At 41.4% G+C, this 19,617-nt stretch overlaps 1 protein-coding gene across 1 annotated transcript in view; it reads right to left on the bottom strand.

Moving 5' to 3' along the window:
* TAF1 (TATA-box binding protein associated factor 1) overlaps positions 1–19,617 on the bottom strand; it is a 2,792,652-nt gene that overhangs the window by 2,614,418 nt on the left and 158,617 nt on the right. The window contains exon 4 of the mRNA XM_044057257.1: positions 1,280–1,396. Within this exon, the coding sequence (XP_043913192.1) occupies positions 1,280–1,396 (117 nt within the window). The remainder of the gene's footprint in view (positions 1–1,279; positions 1,397–19,617) is intronic.

Below are 19,617 nucleotides of genomic sequence, written 5' to 3' on the forward strand. Positions count from 1 at the left end.
GCAGAGAAAAACGGCTGTTTGCAAATTCCCTGTGGGCAAACAGAAGCCCACACGGCCATGCTCACAGCTTTAATAACCAAATGCATGGTGGGAGAAGATGTAAGGAGTGTTGAGCTTGGTGTACAGTACATACTTATGTAACTACAACATGTAGCAGTGAGCTACAGCATGGAGGAAATCCAGCAAACTACTATAGTCACATTTATGCTCCAGTATGTGTTTAAGGTAATGTTTCCTAGACACTGTGAGGGGGGTAGTGGCCCACACACATTATAAAGGCACTGCCCATTGTGCACTGCAAAATTTTACTGCCATTGACATGTCCTCCGGCCAGCCTGCTGCCTGCCATATTGCCTGCTGTCTCATGTTCTCTTGGGGACCATGGACACTGTTTTCCTCCTGTGTATTTGGTTATTGAAGTTATGGCATGGCAACACATTCTTCTCTTTGCCCACAGGGAATGTGGAAACAGCCATATTTCTCTGCAGCTGAATGTCACTTCAGCCATGTGTCCCCATTCAAATGTACCACAGGGAAATGTCTCGCTGCCTAGGTGCCTGAACCCGGTATAGAGGAGGCCTGGGTACATCCACAGTGAGCACAGAAGGTTCAAAACTAAAAGAAAAGCTGCACAACAGGACACTAGAAGGATGCATCACAATACTCCAGCAGCAGCAAAAGGCTTTTAGTAGTAAGAACTTAAGACTTCTTAGGGTAAATTTACAAGAACCTTTATTACACTATGTCTGTGACAAGCTAAATTACACAGGCAAAAGGCTATACCACTGAAATTTGTTGTGAACTGGTATCTATTGCAAAGACATTTTGGAACTGCTCATAATGTTAGCCTACAAACGGACTACCAAGACTTGTGAGTGCTCATACCTCTTCATATCTTCATGTTCCAGCACTGCTTTAGAGAAGTAGGGAATGTGCCCACTGAAGTGAAGACTTAACATACTTTTTCACTACAGTTCAAGGGAGCATCACACTTTAATGGGATAACTCATAAGCCAGGCAACATTAGTACTACAATAGAACAAAATGCAGTTTATGGCCTGACTAGCAGATTAGGACAAAGGAATAAAGCTTTGAGTTTGTAGCAAACTTTATTCAATTATTTCAGTTGTCATTTGCTTATTTTTGTGGCTTCAAGCAAATCTATAACTAAAATGGTGCTTCCTACTCATCATTGAACAGAAGTACTTAAGCCTGATGGGTTTATCTGATCAACAAATACATTTACAGATTGAAAAATTTCCAAATTTTTTTTAAATACCTGGTTTTCTGATGGGCTGCAGGCTATTCATGGCTTGCCTGAACTTTCGCGTTTCATCTTCAGCCACCTCATTGATATCAGAATAATCCACAGCATCATCTGTGCTTCTAACCCATCCTGCGTGAAAATTCAGATATTCAGTTAGTCATTAAACATTTTATACAGAGTATCAATCTCATGAGATAACATACTGTCAAACTGCATGAAATGTAGAACACTGTGCAAGTCCGCATTTTAATATAATGTGAAAGTAACAGAAACTACAGCACTTTCTTTAGACATTAAATTATCAAGTTCTCAGGCAGCACTTGCTGGTAAAGGAGGGCAAATGTTGGGGAGAACAGACAGTCACAGATACAAAACTAGGAAATGACAATACAGTTGCTGTAATCTTACTTAACTGTAACAGTAAATGTTGGAATTCCTCACTGTCTCGGTGGCATTTTGGGTTATCTGCCAAGGTAACCCAGTACTGGCCAGCTTTCAAACACTCAGACTCCCCACCATATCTCTTCCTGTGACAGCTGACTGGCTGTACATATCCTGAGTCCTGAGAGGGGTGCTTACAGCTGTCACAGGGAGTGAGGGGTTCAGGCTTTTTTGTTCTAGAAAGGAGGAGAGGAAAGCACCTGAAGCCCAAATCATCTAGTAAGAGCAAATTCACAGCCGATAAAAAAAAAATCCAAAATCAGCAGAATCAAAAGGGATGAAACTCACCTCAACTATGCACAATCTTATACTAAAGCAATGAGGAATTTGAGCATCTACTGTTACAGTGGTGATGCGGTGGTAGCGTTGTCGCCTCACAGTAAGACGCTGACCGTTTCGATTCTCAGCTAGAGCGTCTTCTGCGTGGAGACATGCGTGAATGGGCGTACCTTCTTTGAAGGTTGTGGGTCAGGCTTGGCAAGCCGGTACGTAAAAATCAACTGCCAATCATTAGCGGACTAGAGTTCCGCTGTGGCGACCCCTAACCAGGAAAAGCCGAAAGACACAAACAAACTGTTACAGTACAACTGTACTATGTTCATCTTTCCCACTGGCTCAGTGGCATTTTGGGTATATTCTTTAAGATTACCCTATTTAGGAAGTGGAAGGAAAAAGATCCAGCAACACCTGGAGAATAGTCCTAGCAAAGCCTGCTCTGGACCATGAAAAAGAATCCAGTTTAAAGTGTTTTGTGAAGGTAGGAACAAAGGATCAGGTTCCTGGCTCTAGAACACTTTTAGAGTCTAACCTTTTCCACTATACCATCAAAGAGGATAAGGCCACAGTTGAGTGAGCCTTAACCTTGCCTGGAAGTGATCTATCATGGTGAGAATACCAGAAAACAATACAACCATCCTGCAAAAGTTTGCTTAGAGAAAGGATGACTTTTCTTAGCCCCCATATAGCAGGCAAACATGTTTTTCAGCATTCATAAAGGGCTTTGTTCTATCAAGGTAGTATCTGAGCTGCATGTGCGCATCCAATGTATGAAGAATCTTATTCCTTGTTTTTTGGATCACAACAGAACACTGGGAGACTGACGGCTTGATTCAAGGAAAATTAAGAAAACTTTAGACATGAATGACAGATTAGTGTGCAACACAACCTTGGTGCCCTTGTGAAAAATCAGACAGGGTTGGCCCACCATGAGAGCTTGCAGCTCAGAGTCTCGTCTTGCAGAAGTCAGAGCAGTAAGTAAAACAGTCTTCCATGTAATGAACCATAACTCAGCCAGAGAGGTAGGAAAAGTAAATTTTTCAAGAACAAAGCTGAAATTTCGGGGAGCAGGAAGAGAAATTTGCATTTGAGGGGGGTCTCAGTTGAAACACTCGTTTCATAATCTGTTTGGCCAGAAAACCAGATGAAAGAAGAGGGATCCATGTGCAAACAAGTTGAAATGGCTGCAGATGCACTCTGATATATAGAAAACCATCTCTAAGTAGCTCACATAAATATTTCAAAACAAGAGGAGTTGAAACCCTTTGGGAATTTCTGTTACTGGCCAAGGACTACTTGTAAACAAAGTATTTTCTAGTTGCAAGTTTTCTCATCTCCTTAAATACCTGCTGCACATCCATATGGAAACAATGCTTAAAAAAACATCAAAATATAATTATCCAGTTGCTATCAGCTGCAACTGCTATAAGTTAGGATGTGCCATTCGCCCCTGATACCCCATGAGCAGATCCAGTCTGTGAGGAAGCTTGTGGTAATTGCCCTTGGACAATTTTATTAAAAGGTAGAACCAACTTTTCCTTGGCCAAATGGAGGTTACTACAACAATCTTTGCAAATTCTCTCTGAATTTTCAGATGTACCTTGGAAATAATTGAAAAGCAGGGAAATGATAAGAGCATCTTATCTTCCAAGCACGGCTGCAAGGGTATCTTGAATAGAATTATTCTTTTGTCTGTTCTGAAAGGAGGTGAACAGATCTATGTGAGGTGTTCCCCACATCTGGATCAAGTCCTTGAAGACCATTACATGTAGCTTCTACTTGTGAGGGTCTGTCTATGTCTGCACTGTGTTTGCTCTAAAGGAATGTATAAGGGCTGAAGGGTCAGAAAATGCACCAGAGCCAGCTCCCAGGCCATCACTGCCAAAGGTAAAAAACTGTATGACCTTGCAGCTTCTTTTGCTTGTTCAAGTACCATATCACAGTAGTGTCGTCTGTAACCACTAAAAGAGGACATGGAGCCAATAAATGGTGAAGAACTTTTAAAGCATGAATTTTGCCAACATCTTCTTTTTTTTTTTTTTTACATTTATGTGCTTTGGCATGTCCTGAGGACCCCACAAGTCTTGGACCTGAATGTCCATATAAAATATGAAGAATCTGTCTGGACGGATTGGAATGGAGTTTGAAGAGAGAAAGAGAGTTCTGCATTCAGAGACAGTTGATCCCTCTACCACTGCAACTGTTTCACAAATCCCAGGATCGCTACACAGAAATACAAGGGATGAAGGTCCAGCGTACAACAATTCTTCAAGTGCTACTGACTTTTTTCTGTGTAGTCTGGCTAGTGTTATCATGAGGATCGTGGATTCCACAAGGCCTACACTTTTTGAATCACATGCAAGTGAGAGAAATCCAAGATAATTCCCTTACTAAGTCAGAAGTTTGTCCTTTGGCAGGAAGGCCATGCTTTTTACTGTGCCTATCCAACATCCCACAAAAAATTATTAATTGAGAAGGAGTGAGGAAAGATTTTTTAAGGTTCAGTTTGAAGCCCTGGCAGGAAAGGAGGGATGCACCCTTAGACAAGGGCTCCAAGCACCTGCACACAGAATCTGCACAAATCAGCAAGTCATGAAATATGTGGATGCCTAAGGTTCTGCAATAGAAAATGATTTAAACAAACACAAAACAGCTCACATAGCAAATCCAAATTGTATCCAAAGGTACAGGACCCGAAGCTAAAGTTGAGAACACAAATTTTTGATGAACCACGATACACCAATAAATCCAAGCGCTTTCACTCAGCTCCTGCCAGGCTTTTTCAAGGAATGAATACAAACCATAGTGCCATTTCTTATTAATATAGCAAGTTAATTAATCACATGACTAGTAGATTGCATTCAATTAAATAAAATAAATTCAAATATTTAAATACAAACCATGAAACTGTCAAAGTGCAATCTATGCAGAAGCAAACAAATACATTAACAAATTCAAGTGTTATAACAAGCATAAGTTCAAACCAATATTATAAAATCAAATAGTATGGTGTAATAAATATATAAACATATAAACACCATAATGCTCATTCAAAGCTTTGCTTTCCTGAGCTTCAAAACACATTCTATATTTGTGCTATCATTTAACCCAGGAGAGCTAGTGGCATCTAATCTCAACTGCCAAACAAGTTCACGAAACTCTAAACGAGTCTCCCAGCTTCCCCCCTCTTACCTCTGGGGTGATTTGTTCTAGCACCATAAACTTTAAGTTCATTTTTACACATTTTTGAGAGTGTTTAAAGAATGCATTAGACTCCTTACTTCTAGAAATGTCATAGAAGTGTTTGTACACCCTTTTCCTTAAAGTTCTCTCCGTTTTACCAACATAAAAACTTAAACAATAGGTGCAAACTGCTAAGTATACCACTTCCTTGGTTCCACAATTATAGTGTTTTTATAGGTTCATAGGTTCATACTAGGCTATCTGCCCAAGGGCATTTATAAGCCTAGCCCATAGTTATGTGGCTTTCGCCACCCCTTTAGTTTGAATAAAAACTATGCCTATCATTTTGCTGTGCCTCTGTCAAGCAGTGACACTGAAGTAATCCCTGGGGTATATCTGCAATCTCCCATCCATTGGTCAAGATTCCTCTTGAACAAGGCCAGAGAGGTGCTCTGCCTCACATGTACCGGGATTTTGTTCCACAGCATAGGGAGTCTCTGGGTGATGAATCGGTCCCTCCAGCACGTTCTATTTATAACCGTGTCAAGGTTTAAGTCTCCGCCCTTGTGGTTCTGAGGGATCTAGATTTTTTGAGGTGAAGCATATTCATCAAATCTGGGTTTGACATGGCCTTATATGTCAGGCACAGGTCACCTCTGAGCAAGCGGTATGAGACTGAATAGAGCTGGAGTTCTTTCAGTCGGGCAGCATAAGACATATTTTTGAGACCCTTTATCCTTTTGGTGAGGAACTTTTGGGGCCTTTCAAGCTGCAGCAGGTGTCTGGTCAGATACATTCGAACGGGCATTGTACTCAATCATAGGTCTAATGAGTGATGAGTACAGGGGGACGATGACCTCCCTTGATCTAGATGTGAATCCCTTCATGATCAGGTGGGCGATATAGAAGGTTTTCCTAACTACTTTAGCAACATGAGTGTCAAACGAAAGGCTACTGTCAACCTGGGTCCCCAGATCCCGGATGACTTTTTCTGTGCTCAGTGGATTGCCACCTATATGGTAGCTAGGGGTAACCTTGTTTTTCCCGAAGGGTATGACTATGCATTTTTTGGCGTTTAACTTCAGGCCATGGCTCTGGCACCAGTTATCCATTTCTGTGAGGCCCTTCTGGAGGATATCTGTGTCAGATGTGTTTTCGACTATGGCGCCCAGTTTGCAGTCATCTGCAAACTTTGTCAGCCATAACCCTCCTGTGTTTGCTTGTACTTCAGAAAAGTAGATGCCGAACAAGAGTGGACCCAGGACTGAGCCCTGTGGGACACCACTTGTGACAGGCTTTGAGTCTGACATGGCTCCAGCAACTCTGACCCTGTGGGTTCTGTCACTTAGCCAGTTTGCAACCCATCTTGTGATGTATGGGTTTACATTCAAGCTGATGAGTTTTTCGATGATACCTGAGTGGAGTATTGTGTCGAAGGCCTTTGCCAGGTCGAGGTAGGCTGTATGGACTGCCTTTCCTCATCAATGGCCTTGGTGACTGTCTCGAAAAAGTCAACCAAGTTTAAGAGGCAGGATCTGCCTTTGACAAAGCCAAACTGGGTTGGATCCAAAGTCTGCAAGTTCCCTATGTCTTTATTTATGAGTTCCATTATGATCCTCTCCATGGCTTTGCAGATAAGGCTTGTCAAGCTAATGGGGGTAATTTCCAGGGTCTGTGGAGGCACCGCCCTTATGAAGTGGGACCACAGTCGCCGGCGCCACTCCTTGGGTACGTATCCTGAGGTGAGGCTAAGATTAAACAGCTGTCCTAACTGTGGGTTTAATTCCTCGTTGAGTTCGTGAAGCACACAGCCGGGGACACCATCCGTCCCATGGATGCTGTGTTTTTGCCTTAGTGAGGGCAGTTCTCACCTGGGCGTTGGAGATGTTTGGGGCTACAATCCTCTGGAATAGATATCTCTCCTTTTGGGGGGGAGGGAGTTTGCACTGAACCTGTCAGCCAGTATGTTGGCAATGTGTGTAGGTTCAGTAATTTTCACATCATTTTGAACTAATTCTGAGCATATCTGGGAGTTTCCTCCTAGGTTTCTAACATAGCTAAAGAAGGCCTTATGATTGTCTTTAGAGTCCTTGGCGAGTTTTCTCTCAAAATTTGCCTTGGATGATTTTATGAGAGCTCTTAGTTTTTTACTTATAGTGATCAAGGGTGTCTTACCTTTTAAGGATTTTGCTCTATCTTGTAGTAGCTTCCTCCTTTTGTTGTAGAGTTTGTTTATGGCTGGGGTCCACCAGACTGGACGCTTGCCTTTGGTACAAAGAGTCTTTGTTTTGCTTGGGATTGCCTTATCCATGCAGTCCTGCAGGTGCTGGTAGAAGGCATCTGTATGATTCAGCGGTTTGAGTAATGTTTACCACTGGCTCAGGGGCCTTAAAGGAGACCACACTAGTTTTTAGAAGTGTGAAATCGGCTTTTGAGAAGTTTTTCACTGTGGTCTTTTTTGTTTCAGGTGGGGGCGGGATGAGGACCTCCAGCGAGATTAGTTTATGATCTGATCTCACCAGTGAGGGGTATACTTCCGGTGTTGAACATTTTGATCCCATGTTCATGATGATGAGATCAAGTATGTTTTCTCCTCTTGTGGGGATGGTGACTAGTTGTTCCATGGCATTTGAGTTTATGAACTCCAGGAATCTTTGGGTTAGAGTGTTCGGGCTTGAGTAGTGTTCCCAGTCTATATTAGGGTAGTTGAAGTCACCTAGTATGATGGTGTTTGGAGATACATTTATCCCCTCCAATGTTTTCAGGAAGGCCATGTGAGGTTCCTGAGTTTGAGAGGGTGGCCTGTAACATGCTACAAATTGCAGAGCAGTCTTGCCTATGGTTAATTGCACCTGGATGGTCTCCGATGCATCGTGCATTGCCACCAACCTTGAGGTGTGGGTGTCCTTTATGAATATGGACACCCCCCCTCCTTTCTTGGTGTTGTCCGGATTTTGGGGCCGGAGCGCATGATATGAGGTGAAACCTGTTAGTGCTGGGGTGCTCTCAGGAGCCTTGAACCAGGTTTCTGTCACAGCACAGACATCGATGTTCTCCATATTGAGAAGGGCCTCGACTGTGTGCATCTTGAGATTGAGACTTCTGGCATTGAGCAGCATTACCCTTAGTTTTTTTCCTTTTTGGTGTTCTAGTTGTTTTTAGTTCTCACTATAAAATTTATGTGTGGTAGATAGAAGGTGTTGTGGTTTAACATGGCAAAACATTGATTGCAACTGCCACATTTGTGTGTACCCCATTTCATTTTATTACTAATATTACATTTCCCCTTTTTTTCAAAAAGTTCCTTTAAATTAATACCCCTCCTTCTAATGAAATGTGGCTGGCTCGGAAATAAATGTTTAATTTCTTCAATGACCCCCCAAAATGGGGCAGTATTTAAGAATAATAGATTCCACCTTATGTGAATTACTCGAAAAAGTGTGCAAAAATTTACTACCAGTCTCAATGTCTTTTTTAGGTTCGCTTTTCTCTTGTAGTTTACCTAATCCCAATAATGCTGGATATTTTGATTCCCTATTTTTAAAAATTTATTGGGTAACAGTATCTATCAAAGTTTCAGGATAGTCTTTCTCTAAAAATAATTTTTTAGTAGTCTCAACTTCAAGGCTAAAACTTTCCAGTGAGCTACACATTCTTGAAGCTCTAATGAGCTGCCCTTTAATAATAGCCTTTTTTTGATAAAAAGGATGCCCACTACTAAAATGTAAATAAGAATTAGAAAACGTGGGCTTCCTATAAATTCTTGAATGAAGTCCAGAATTAATATAATCCTTTGAGAGCGTGATGTCCAAATAATTTAGTTCATTTAAATCAATGGAATAGGTAAATTTCAAAAAATCTGTATTAGAGTTAATATGTTCCATAAATCCCTTAAAATCGTTTTCTGTACCTTCCCATAAAATACATATATCATCTAAAAACCTTCTATAAAATCTAATGAACCTGTTCCAGGTAGTCTGCAACACACATTTTTGTTCCCAATAATAGAGAACAAGGTTAGCATACATTGTTGCACAAGGACTCCCCCCCCATAGCAACACCCTTTCTTTGTCTGAAAAATTCACCATTAAAAAGAATGAAATTGTTTTCCAGTATTATCTCCAAATTCCCTAACAATGCTCAGCCTGGAACAGTTTTTTATGATAAATTATTTGCAATATTTGATAAATGCAGGGCTTGAAATGTTAAACTTAATGATTTTAGAGTATGAGAATCAAACTGAAATGTTGCTCAAAGATTTAAATGTTTTAAATGATAAAGTTGTCAATGACAGAAGTTTTTTTAGTGTTAAAAGAGATTACAAAAATGCGTTTGTTGAGGTGGATCAGTTTTGTAATAAAATCTTAAACCGCAAAATTAAGAAGTTAGAAAGGGACTTCTTAGATTATAGGGATGGTAAGGCCTACCCTAATCCAAGCAGGGGTAGATGGATGCAGGAAAACACAAATATGGAGTCTAATAGGGCAGAGCAGGCACCCAGAAGTGACAATTATGTTAACAATTCTACAGAACCACCCAGAAGAAGTGAGTGGCTTGCTGAAAGGGGCAGGAAGAACTCGGTTCAGGATTTTCAACATCCCCCCAACAGAGGGGGGGAAAGTACTGAGACAGCAACAGTTAGCATGGACAAGCCATCGCAACTGATTTTGGACGAAGAATCAATTCTCATAGGAACAGAATTGCACCTTAACAGACAAATTACTTTTAGGAAAGACAACTTTTCTATTTTTAATTACACAGATTTTATCCCCACGTAAGCAGGCTTTTTTTAGTCTCTTTTCGAAAGGCTTACATTTTGTCCCCTCAAAGGTATCTAACACAGTAGAAGCAATTTTGGATTTGAAACTGTTCATTCGACAAATGAACCTTCGGTTATTCTTTAAGGGAAAACCTAAAAATTATTTTAATCTTGTTAGGTCAAGCACCTTTAATCCCCCTAATCACCCTGTGTTAAATGTATTTTCAGACTTGGTTGAAAAAGAGATAAGGGAAATGCAAGGTAAGACATACAAAGCCGGTTTTAATAATTTAGTGCAAGCAGAATTAGAACCGATTGACTTGTTAAAAAAAGAAGGTTGCAGAATTATGAAACCGGATAAGGGAGGGGGGGTTGTATTAATGTATGAAGTTGATTATGAAGCTTATTTACATGAAATGTTACAGGATGCTGAGCAGTATGAAACTGTATCAAAAAACGAAATTAATATTGCATATTCTAAGATTAGCCATCAATTGTTTGACCATTTATTGCAAGGGGTAATTAATGAGAGTCTTTACAATTTTCTTTTATTAGACAAACCTAAGGTTCCGGTCATCTTGGGATTCCGAAGACACACAAAGGATTAGATCCCCTCAAATTTAGACCGATTGTGGCTGGTGCGGGGGGTATCACGGAACCTTTAGCTAAATTTATTGATGTTAAACTTAAAAAATATGTATCCACTATTGAACATATTTGCAAGGATTCTTGGGATTGTTTGAGAAGCATAGATCAAGCTTACTTCACTAAGCACATGCTTATGATAACCATAGATGTAGTAGAATTATTTCCCAGTATCCCACACAGTATAGGACTGGAATGGTTAAGAGAAATTTTGGTTACCCAGTCTGGTCTTGACAGTAGAACAATCAATTTAGTGATAGAATTTATGGAGATAATACTGGAAAATAATTTCATTCTTTTTAATGGTGAATATTTCAGACAAAGAAAGGGTGTTACTATGGGGAGTCCTTGTGCAACAATGTATGCTAACCTTGTTCTCTATTATTGGGAACAAAAATTTGTGTTGTGGACTACCTGGAACACGTTCATTAGATTTTATAGAAGGTTTTTAGATGATATATGTATTTTATGGGAAGGTACAGAAAACAATTTTAAGGGATTTATGGAACATATTAACTCTAGTACAGATTTTTTGAAATTTACCTATTCCATTGATTTAAATGAACTAAATTATTTGGACATCACGCTCTCAAAGGATTATATTAATTCTGGATTTCATTCAAGAATTTATAGGAAGCCCACGTTTTCTAATTCTTATTTACATTTTAGTAGTGGACATCCTTTTTATCAAAAAAAGGCTATTATTAAAGGGCAGCTCATTAGGGCTTCAAGAATTTGTAGCTCACTGGAAAGTTTTACCCTTGAAGTTGAGACTATTAAAACATTATTTTTAGATAAAGACTATCCTGAAACTTTGATAGATACTGTTACCCAAGAAATTTTAAAAAATAGAGAATCAAAATATCCAGCATTATTGGGATTAGGTAAATTACAAGAGAAAAGCAAACCTAAAAAAGACACTGAGACTGGAAATAAATTTTTGCACACTTTTTCGAGTAATTCACATAAGGTGGAATCTATTATTCTTAAATACTGGCCCATTTTGGGGGTCAATGAAGAAATTAAACATTTATTTCCGAGCAAGCCACATTTCATTAGAAAGAGTGGTATTAATTTAAAGGAACTTTTTGAAAAAAAGGGGAAATGTAATATTAGTAATAAAATGAAGTGGGGTACACACAAATGTGGCAGTTGCAATCAATGTTTTGCCATGTTAAACCACAACACCTTCTATCTACTACACATAAATTTTATAGTGAGAACTAATAAACACTATAATTGTGGAACCAAGGGGGTGGTATACTTAGGAGTGTGCACCTATTGTTTAAGTTTTTATGTTTGTAAAACGGAGAGAACTTTAAGGAAAAGGGTGTACGAACACTTCTATGACATTTCTAGAAGTAAGAAGTCTAATGCATTCTTTAAACACTCTCAAAAATGTGTAAAAATGAACTTAAAGTTTATGGTGCTAGAACAAATCACCCCAGAGGTAAGAGGGGGAAGCTGGGAGACTCGTTTAGAGTTTCATGAACTTTTTTGGCAGCTGAGATTAGATGCCACTAGCTCTCCTGGGTTAAATGATAGCATAAATATAGGATGTGTTTTGAAGCTCAGGAAAACAAAGCTTTGAATGAGCATTATGGTGTTTATATGTTTATATATTTATTACACCATACTATTTGATTTTATAATATTGGTTTTAACTTATGCTCGTTATAACACTTGAATTTGTTAATGTATTTATGTTTGCTTCTGCATAGATTGCACTTTGACAGTTTCATGGTTTGTATTTAAATATTTGAATTTATTTTATTTAATTGAATGCAATCTATTAGTCATGTGATTAATTAACTTGCTATATTAATAAGAAATGGCACTATGGTTTGTATTCATTCCTTGAAAAAGCCTGGCAGGAGCTGGGTGAAAGTGCTTGGATTTATTGGTGTATCGTGGTTCATTAAAAATTTGTGTTCTCAACTTTAGCTTCGGGTCCTGTGCCTAAGGTTCTGCAATAGGTAACCACTGGGTCCAGACACAGTGTAAACACTCAGAGGCATATTCTAAAAAGACTTGCTCTCGGTGTAAATTACTTATTTTGGATCAAGGCCCATCTATAAACAGGCTTACACTGGAGGCCAGGATTCCAAAACACATGCGCTCAGTGGAAGTAGTTACTTACATGAGAAAAAAAAAAAGTCTTTTAGAATCGGACCCTCTGGGTATAGCAGAAAGTCAAAAGGGTAATGCTGAAAACTCATAATATAAGCTAGACAAAGCCAATCTCAAAAATCTCCTGAAATTGGAAGTAATAGGAATATGATGACAAGTGTTTTTGAGATCTAGAGTCACCATTTGAGGTGAGGCCCCCTGCATAGTCTGATGAGTCTGTTGTTAGGGTTTGGGCGGCAGGGGGTGGTGTGAAAGGTAGTCTCTTGTTTTGGTGGCAGGCCTCTGCCTACCACAGGAACTCTAGGCGTAGGCAAGGTATGATAGGAATCATTGTTTCTAGGTCTTGAGAATGTTGACACTATAGGCTTTTTAGATACCACTGTAGTTTCCTCATATGCAGTCTTGCATATGGAATTAGAAGAATGCAGGAGGCAATGAACCCCAAGGCTTGCAGTATTTGTCTTGCAGATACCAGGGTTTTTATGGCCACTTGTTTGAAGTAGGTTGTCAAATTACTTTGTTTCTCTGGCGTGAGGTAAGTCATCTGGGAAGTTGTATTCAAGCTTGCTCCCAGGAATATAATTTGTTGACAGGATACCAGGTGTGATTTCTTTTCATTTATGGTGTACCCCAGACAAGTTAGAACCCTTTGTACAAAGGCCAGATGATTCAAAAGTATGTCCTGGCTTTCTACCTGAATTAGACAATCATCCAGGTATGGGTATATTTGAATATTTCTTCGCCTGCAAAATGCAATAACTGGAGCTAGGCACTTTGTGTGAATACCCTGAGTGTAGTAGATAAGCCAAGGGGCAGTGCAGAGAACTGATTGTGCGTGTAGCCTGCTTTGAAGCGTAGTTATCTTCTGCAAGATTTCCTGAGTGGGATGTGCAGGTATGCTTCTTTTAAATCTAGTGCAGCCAACCAGTCATCTTTGCCTAGCATAGGAAGTAATTGGTGAAGAGTCAGCATCTTGAATTTTGGAATCTCCAAAAAGGTGTTTAGAGTAGACAGGTCGAGGATAGGACGCCATGAATTGTTTTTTTCTGGGTACCAGGAAAAGTCTCGAGTAGAAACCTTGTCCCTTTTCCTCTTCTGGTACCAGTTGAATAGCCTCCATGCTTAAGAGAGAAAGTACTTGTTTTTGGGCCTCTGCCCACTGATTTGGGGGTAGGTTCGGCCAGCCACTTGGTGTTGGCAATGTGTGGAAGTGAAATCTGTATCCCTGGGACACTATTTAAAACCCATTTGTCCTGGGTAATGAGTTCCCAATTCTTTGCATGAAGAGTAATCTTTCCGCCCAAAGGGGCAGTCAGTTGATAAGTGCTTGGAAATTTTAAAAGGAAGTCATTGAGACAGCTTACCATAGGGGTGGTCTTACTATTCCCAGATTTGGAAGTGGAGGCACACTGCTTAGTTCTGTGTGTCCCCTGGGACTGAAACCTGGGTTTTTTTGCTGTGTCTGGGTTTGGCTTGAGAAGACCTGGAAGGGGCTGGAAGGATCAATTCTTAGAGGGCCAGTGCCTACTAAATCTAGAAGGCTGAATCTTTAACAGTTTGCATAGATTTAGCTTTATCTTCCATTTTAAGAACTTCCTCAGCCTTGTTGCCAAACAGGCGGTCCTGATTTAAAGTAGCATCCAACAATTTAGCCAGGCATGCCTTCTGAGCACAGACCCAGTAACAGCAGCCCTGCAAGAGGCCTCTAATGAATCAAAATCACATTGCAAATTATGTTTTCCAACTTGTTCAGCAGAATGCATTAAATCCTGTAATTCTTTATTTTCTACATAGTCAGGAATCAACACCATTTTCTGTTTAAGCAGTAAAATAACATGTTGCTGATACTTTAACATATGAAAGTGGCAGTTTAAAGCCCTAATGGCCAAGGCTGCAGAAGTGTAATCCTTCTTACCCCATCTATCCAGCGCCCTGGAGTCTCTATCAGAAGGGGTAGGATTTTTAGCAGTAGAAGCCTTAATGCCCTTGGACCCCTGTGAAATAGTTTCTGGATCTGCAATAGGATTTTTGAAAAGGAACTTGTGGGACTCAGGGACCCTGTAGTATCTGCCAGGTTTTTCGGGAGCAGGAGGCAGGGAATCAGGGCCAAACTAGATTCCAAAAAAGCATCAACAATGTCTAGTACAGAAGGAATAGCTAAAGGCCTATGCTGAGGTAGGAGAAGGAAATCCCCTAGGCCTCTTTTTTGAATCAGAAAAATCCTGGCTTTCCCAGTGGAAATGCTCCCTTAGAGTATGTAAGGTTTCCCCAAAAGAAAAATCCTCAGGAGAGGAAGCAGAGGGAATGGAGTCCTCTGCATCAGAATCTTCATAAGTAGATAAGGGCAAATCCAGATAATCAGAAGAATCAGAAAAAAAGTACAGTTGTGTACACTTACCATAAATGTAGATGTTCGACTGCATTCACTGTTGCAGTCACTGCATTTGGGTTATCTGCTTGCAGGTAGCCCTCAGTCGGCCTGATTAACAAAGTCTTGGGTCCTGCATCGGTTGCCATCCCTTCTTCCATGACGTCAGGTCGCCAGGGGTATAAAACATGCAGCCGATGCCATTACATAAGTTTTTCTTGCCCCAGATGTCAGATGCTCCCCTAATGGGAAGCAATTAAACATAAAAGCACAAAGATAAATTTCCAACAAAAAAAGCAAATACACCAAAAAGGCTTTTAAGCATAGTAAAGGAAAGTAGAGGTATAGCCAAAAGAAGTTAGGGGGCTGGAGGGAGGGTAACCAGGACTGCAACAGTGAATACTCTCGAACAACTACATTTATGGTAAGTGTACACAACTGTACTATGTTCTTCGTGTTTCACTGTTGCAGTCATTACATTTGGGTAGATTCCCAAAGCTATGGCTGGGAGGAAGAATTTAAATAGCATTAGGGCACGCTATAAGGCCCTGCAAGACTGCAGTGGCAAAGCCAGCTATGGATTTAGCGAAAATTGGCAAATTATAATGCTTGGTGAAAGTATGTACAGAACTCTAGGTAGCAGCTTCTAGGATGTCCCTGGTAGGGACGACTCTGAGAAAGGCTGTAGAGGTAGATGCAGCCCTGGTGGAGTGAGCTCCGATCCCCTGGGGGCAGGTTTTCCATGGTGGTTATAGAAGAAATGAATGCAATGGCTTATCCATTTAGAAATGGTTTGCTTTGAAATAGCCTTCCCCCTCTGCCCCTGCAACAAATGCCACCAGCAGTGGTTCAGATTTCCTTTGAGGTTTAGTCCTGTTCAAGTAGAATCTAAGTTGTCTGTGCACATCTCAGGAATGCAGTATCCATTCCCCTTTATTCTGTGGATTGGGAAAGAAGGTTGGCAAATGAATGGACTGATTCGAGCCACAGTGGATACCACCTTGGGCATGAAGGATGGATTGGTTCTGAGGGACACCCTGTCCGCATGAAAGATGATGAAAGACTCCACTGCCATAAGGGTCTGTAATTCAGATACCCTTCTAGCTGAAGAGATTGCTAAAAGGAAAGCTGTTTTCCAAGAAAGAAATTTTAAGTCTGCAGTAGCAGCTAGCTTGAAAGGAGGTAGAGTGAGTTTCTCCAAGGCAAAGTTAAAGTCCCAGGCTGGGGTTGGAGCTCTCCTGGGTGGTCTCAAATTTTTGGCCCCTCTGAGAAACTGTTTGAGCAGTGGATGAGAGAACAGGGGAGGTTCTGTGTTAGATCTTCAGCCATTCTTATCATTTGTTTTTTAGGCCTAGAGGCCTGAGCATGTGGCCTGGGCGTCGGTTTTTTAGACATGGATCGAGATTTAGGCCCAAGTAAAGAAGGAGGCGTCGGTTTAATATGCAAGTCCATAGGCCTGAATACACCCTCAGAAGCCGGTGCCTGCACAGCGGCTCCGGACCCATCCAAGGTGCAGACATCCACGGGTTCCATAGTTGAAGCATCTCGCAGCATACCGGACTCCGAATGGGTCTCAGTAGAGGCCTGCGAATCAGAAGTAGCAGGTATCAGGGGCTGCGAAAGCACCTCACTGAGTACCGGCAAACTGGCGACTAGCTTAGGAGAAGTGTCGTCGGCAGTTTTGGACCTTGGCGGCCTGTTTCTGTTTTTATCTTTGCGTTTTTTTGGAATCCCGATAGTCGGATGGCTAACCGATGACATTTCTGGATAATTAAACGGAGAACCGAAATATTTAGAGGCGAAAATATACCGACGACAGATAGTGCGCTGATTAAATAAAGCACAAAACCGACAGCAAGGTATGTCGTGGTCAGGGTCTAGGCAAGGAATACATTACGAATTAAAATCTTTATGAGGTATTTGCTTTCCACAAGTAATGCAATTATTATCTTTTACTGACATCGGTAAGGAACAAGAAGAAGATTCCCCAATGGGGTACTTAGCTTTAGTTGACAACTTCGGTTCTGAAACTCGTAAACGAAAATTTCAGAAGTTGGCCGACCGGCACTTGCGAACTGCTTCAGGCAACACGGCAAGAAAGACTGATGTAATGGCATCGGCTGCATGTTTTATACCCCTGACGACCTGACGTCATGGAAGAAGGGAAAGAACTGACGCAATACCCAAGACTTTGTTAATCAGGCCGACTGAAGGCTACCTGCAAGCAGATAACCCAAATGTAATGACTGCACCAGTGAAACACGAAGAACATCAAAATCCTGATCAGAGGATTCATAATCAACTTCAGTCCTAGGCCTCTTAGAATGGGGGGGTTGACTACCCCTGATTAGAGTTATAAGATCTTCAGCCATTCTTATCACCTGTTGTTTAGGCATAGAGGCCTGAGCATGTGGCCTGGGCATTGGGTTTTTTTAGACATGGATCGAGATTTAGGCCTAAGTAAAGAAGGAGGCATCAGTTTAATATGCAAGTCCATAGGCCTGAATACACCCTCAGAAGCCAGTGCCCACACAGCGGCTCCGGACCCATCCAAGGTAGAGACACCTGCAGGTTTCATAGTTGAAGCATCTCACGGCATACCAGACTCCAAATGGGTCTCAGTAGAGGCCTGCGAATCAGAACTAGCGGGTATCGGGGGCTGAGAAAGTGTCTCACTGACTACCAGCGAACTGGCGACTGGCTTAGGAGAAGCGTCAGCGGCAGTTTTGGACCTCGGCGGCTTGTCTCTGTCTTTATCTTTGCATTTTTTCAGAATCCCGGTAGTCGGATGGCTAACCGACGACATTTCTGGATAATTAAACCGAGAACCGAAATATTTAGAGGCGATAATATACCGGCGACGGTTAGTGCGCTGAGTAAATAAACCACAAAACTAACAGCAAGGTATGTCATGGTCAGGGCCTAGGCAAGGAATACAGTATGAATTAAAATCATTATGAGGTATTTGCTTTCCACAAGTAATGCAATTATTAACTTTTACTGACATCAGTAAGGAGCAAGAAAACGTTTCCCCAATGGGGTACTTAGCTTTAGTTGAAGACTTCGGTTTCGAAACTCGAAAACGAAAATTTCAGGAGTCGGCCGACTGGCACTTGCGAACTGCTTCTGATTTGGGCACCGCACGGCAAAAAAGACTGAAGCAATGGCATCAGCTGCATGTTTTATACCCCTGATGACCTGACATCATGGAAGAAAGAATAGCAACCGACACAGGACCCAAGACTTTGTTAATCAGGCCGACTGAGGGCTACCTGCAAGCAGATAACCCAAATGTAATGACTGCAACAGTGAAACACGAAGAACATCCAGCTATTAAGCCCTGCAAGACTGCAGTGGCAAAACCAGCTCTGGATTTAGAAAAAATAGACATGTGGTAATGCTTGGTGAAGGTATGTACAGAGCTCCAGGTAGCAGCTTCTAGGATGTCCCTGGTAGGGACACCACTGAGAAGGGCTGTAGAGATAGATTCAGCCCTGGTGGAATGTGATCTTATCCCCATGTGGGGTAGGTTTTAAATGGTGCTTATAGCAGAAATTAATTCAATGGGCTATCCACTTAGAAATGGTTTGCTTTGAAATGGCCTTCCCCTCTGCCCCTGCAGCAAAGCTAACTAGCAGCTGTTCAGATTTTCTGAGAGGCTTAGTCCTGTCCAAATAAAATCTAAGTTGTCTGTGCACGTCCAAAGAGTGCAGTATTCGTTCTCCTTTGTTCTGTGGATTAGGGGAAAAAGTAGGCAAATGAGTGGACTGATTAAGGGCCATACTAAACACCCCCTTGGGCATAAAGGAAGGATTGGTCCTGAGGGTCACCATGTCTGCATGAAAGATGATGAAGGGCTCCACCGCCATGAGGGCCTGTAATTCAGACAATCTTCTTGCTGAAGAGATGGCTAGAAGGAAGGCTGTTTTCCAAGAAAAGAATTTCAACTCTCCAGTTGCAGCTGGCTCAAAAGGAGGTACAGTGAGCTTTTCCAATACAAAGTTTAAGTCCCAGGCTGGAGTAGGGGCTCTCCTGGGTGGTCCTAAATTTTTGGCCCCTCTAAGGAATTGCTTTAGCAGGGGGTGAGAAAAGAGGGATGGTTCAGTATTATATTGTGCTGAAATGGAAGAGGCATGAATTTTAATTGACGAGACGGAAAGGCCCTTGTGGAGCATCTCTGTTAAGTACTGAAGAATATGCAGTATGCTGGGCACCGTTGTGCTCATCCCCTGAGTCTGGCTCCAGGAACAGTATCTTTTCCACTTTCCAGCATAGGATTTTCAAGTACTAGGCCTCCTTGCTTCCAGAATGACATCGAGCAACTGCTTATTGAGGGATGCTATTAGAGAGCTAAAGGAATTAGCCAGGCTGCAAGGTTCAGGGTTTGAAGCTGAGGGTGCAGAATCTGCCCCTCCTGCTGGGACAGCAGGGAAGGGGATTGAGGCAGATGCCATGGTTCCAGCAGTGACATATTGCACAAGAGGGGGTACCAGTGCTGGTGTGGCCAGTCTGGTGCAATCAGTATCGTCCTTGGTTTGTCCTGTTTGA

This window comes from Protopterus annectens, chromosome 15.part0 (assembly GCF_019279795.1).
Source record: "Protopterus annectens isolate FY-2018-M chromosome 15.part0, PAN1.0, whole genome shotgun sequence".
Lineage (NCBI taxonomy): Eukaryota > Metazoa > Chordata > Ceratodontiformes > Protopteridae > Protopterus > Protopterus annectens.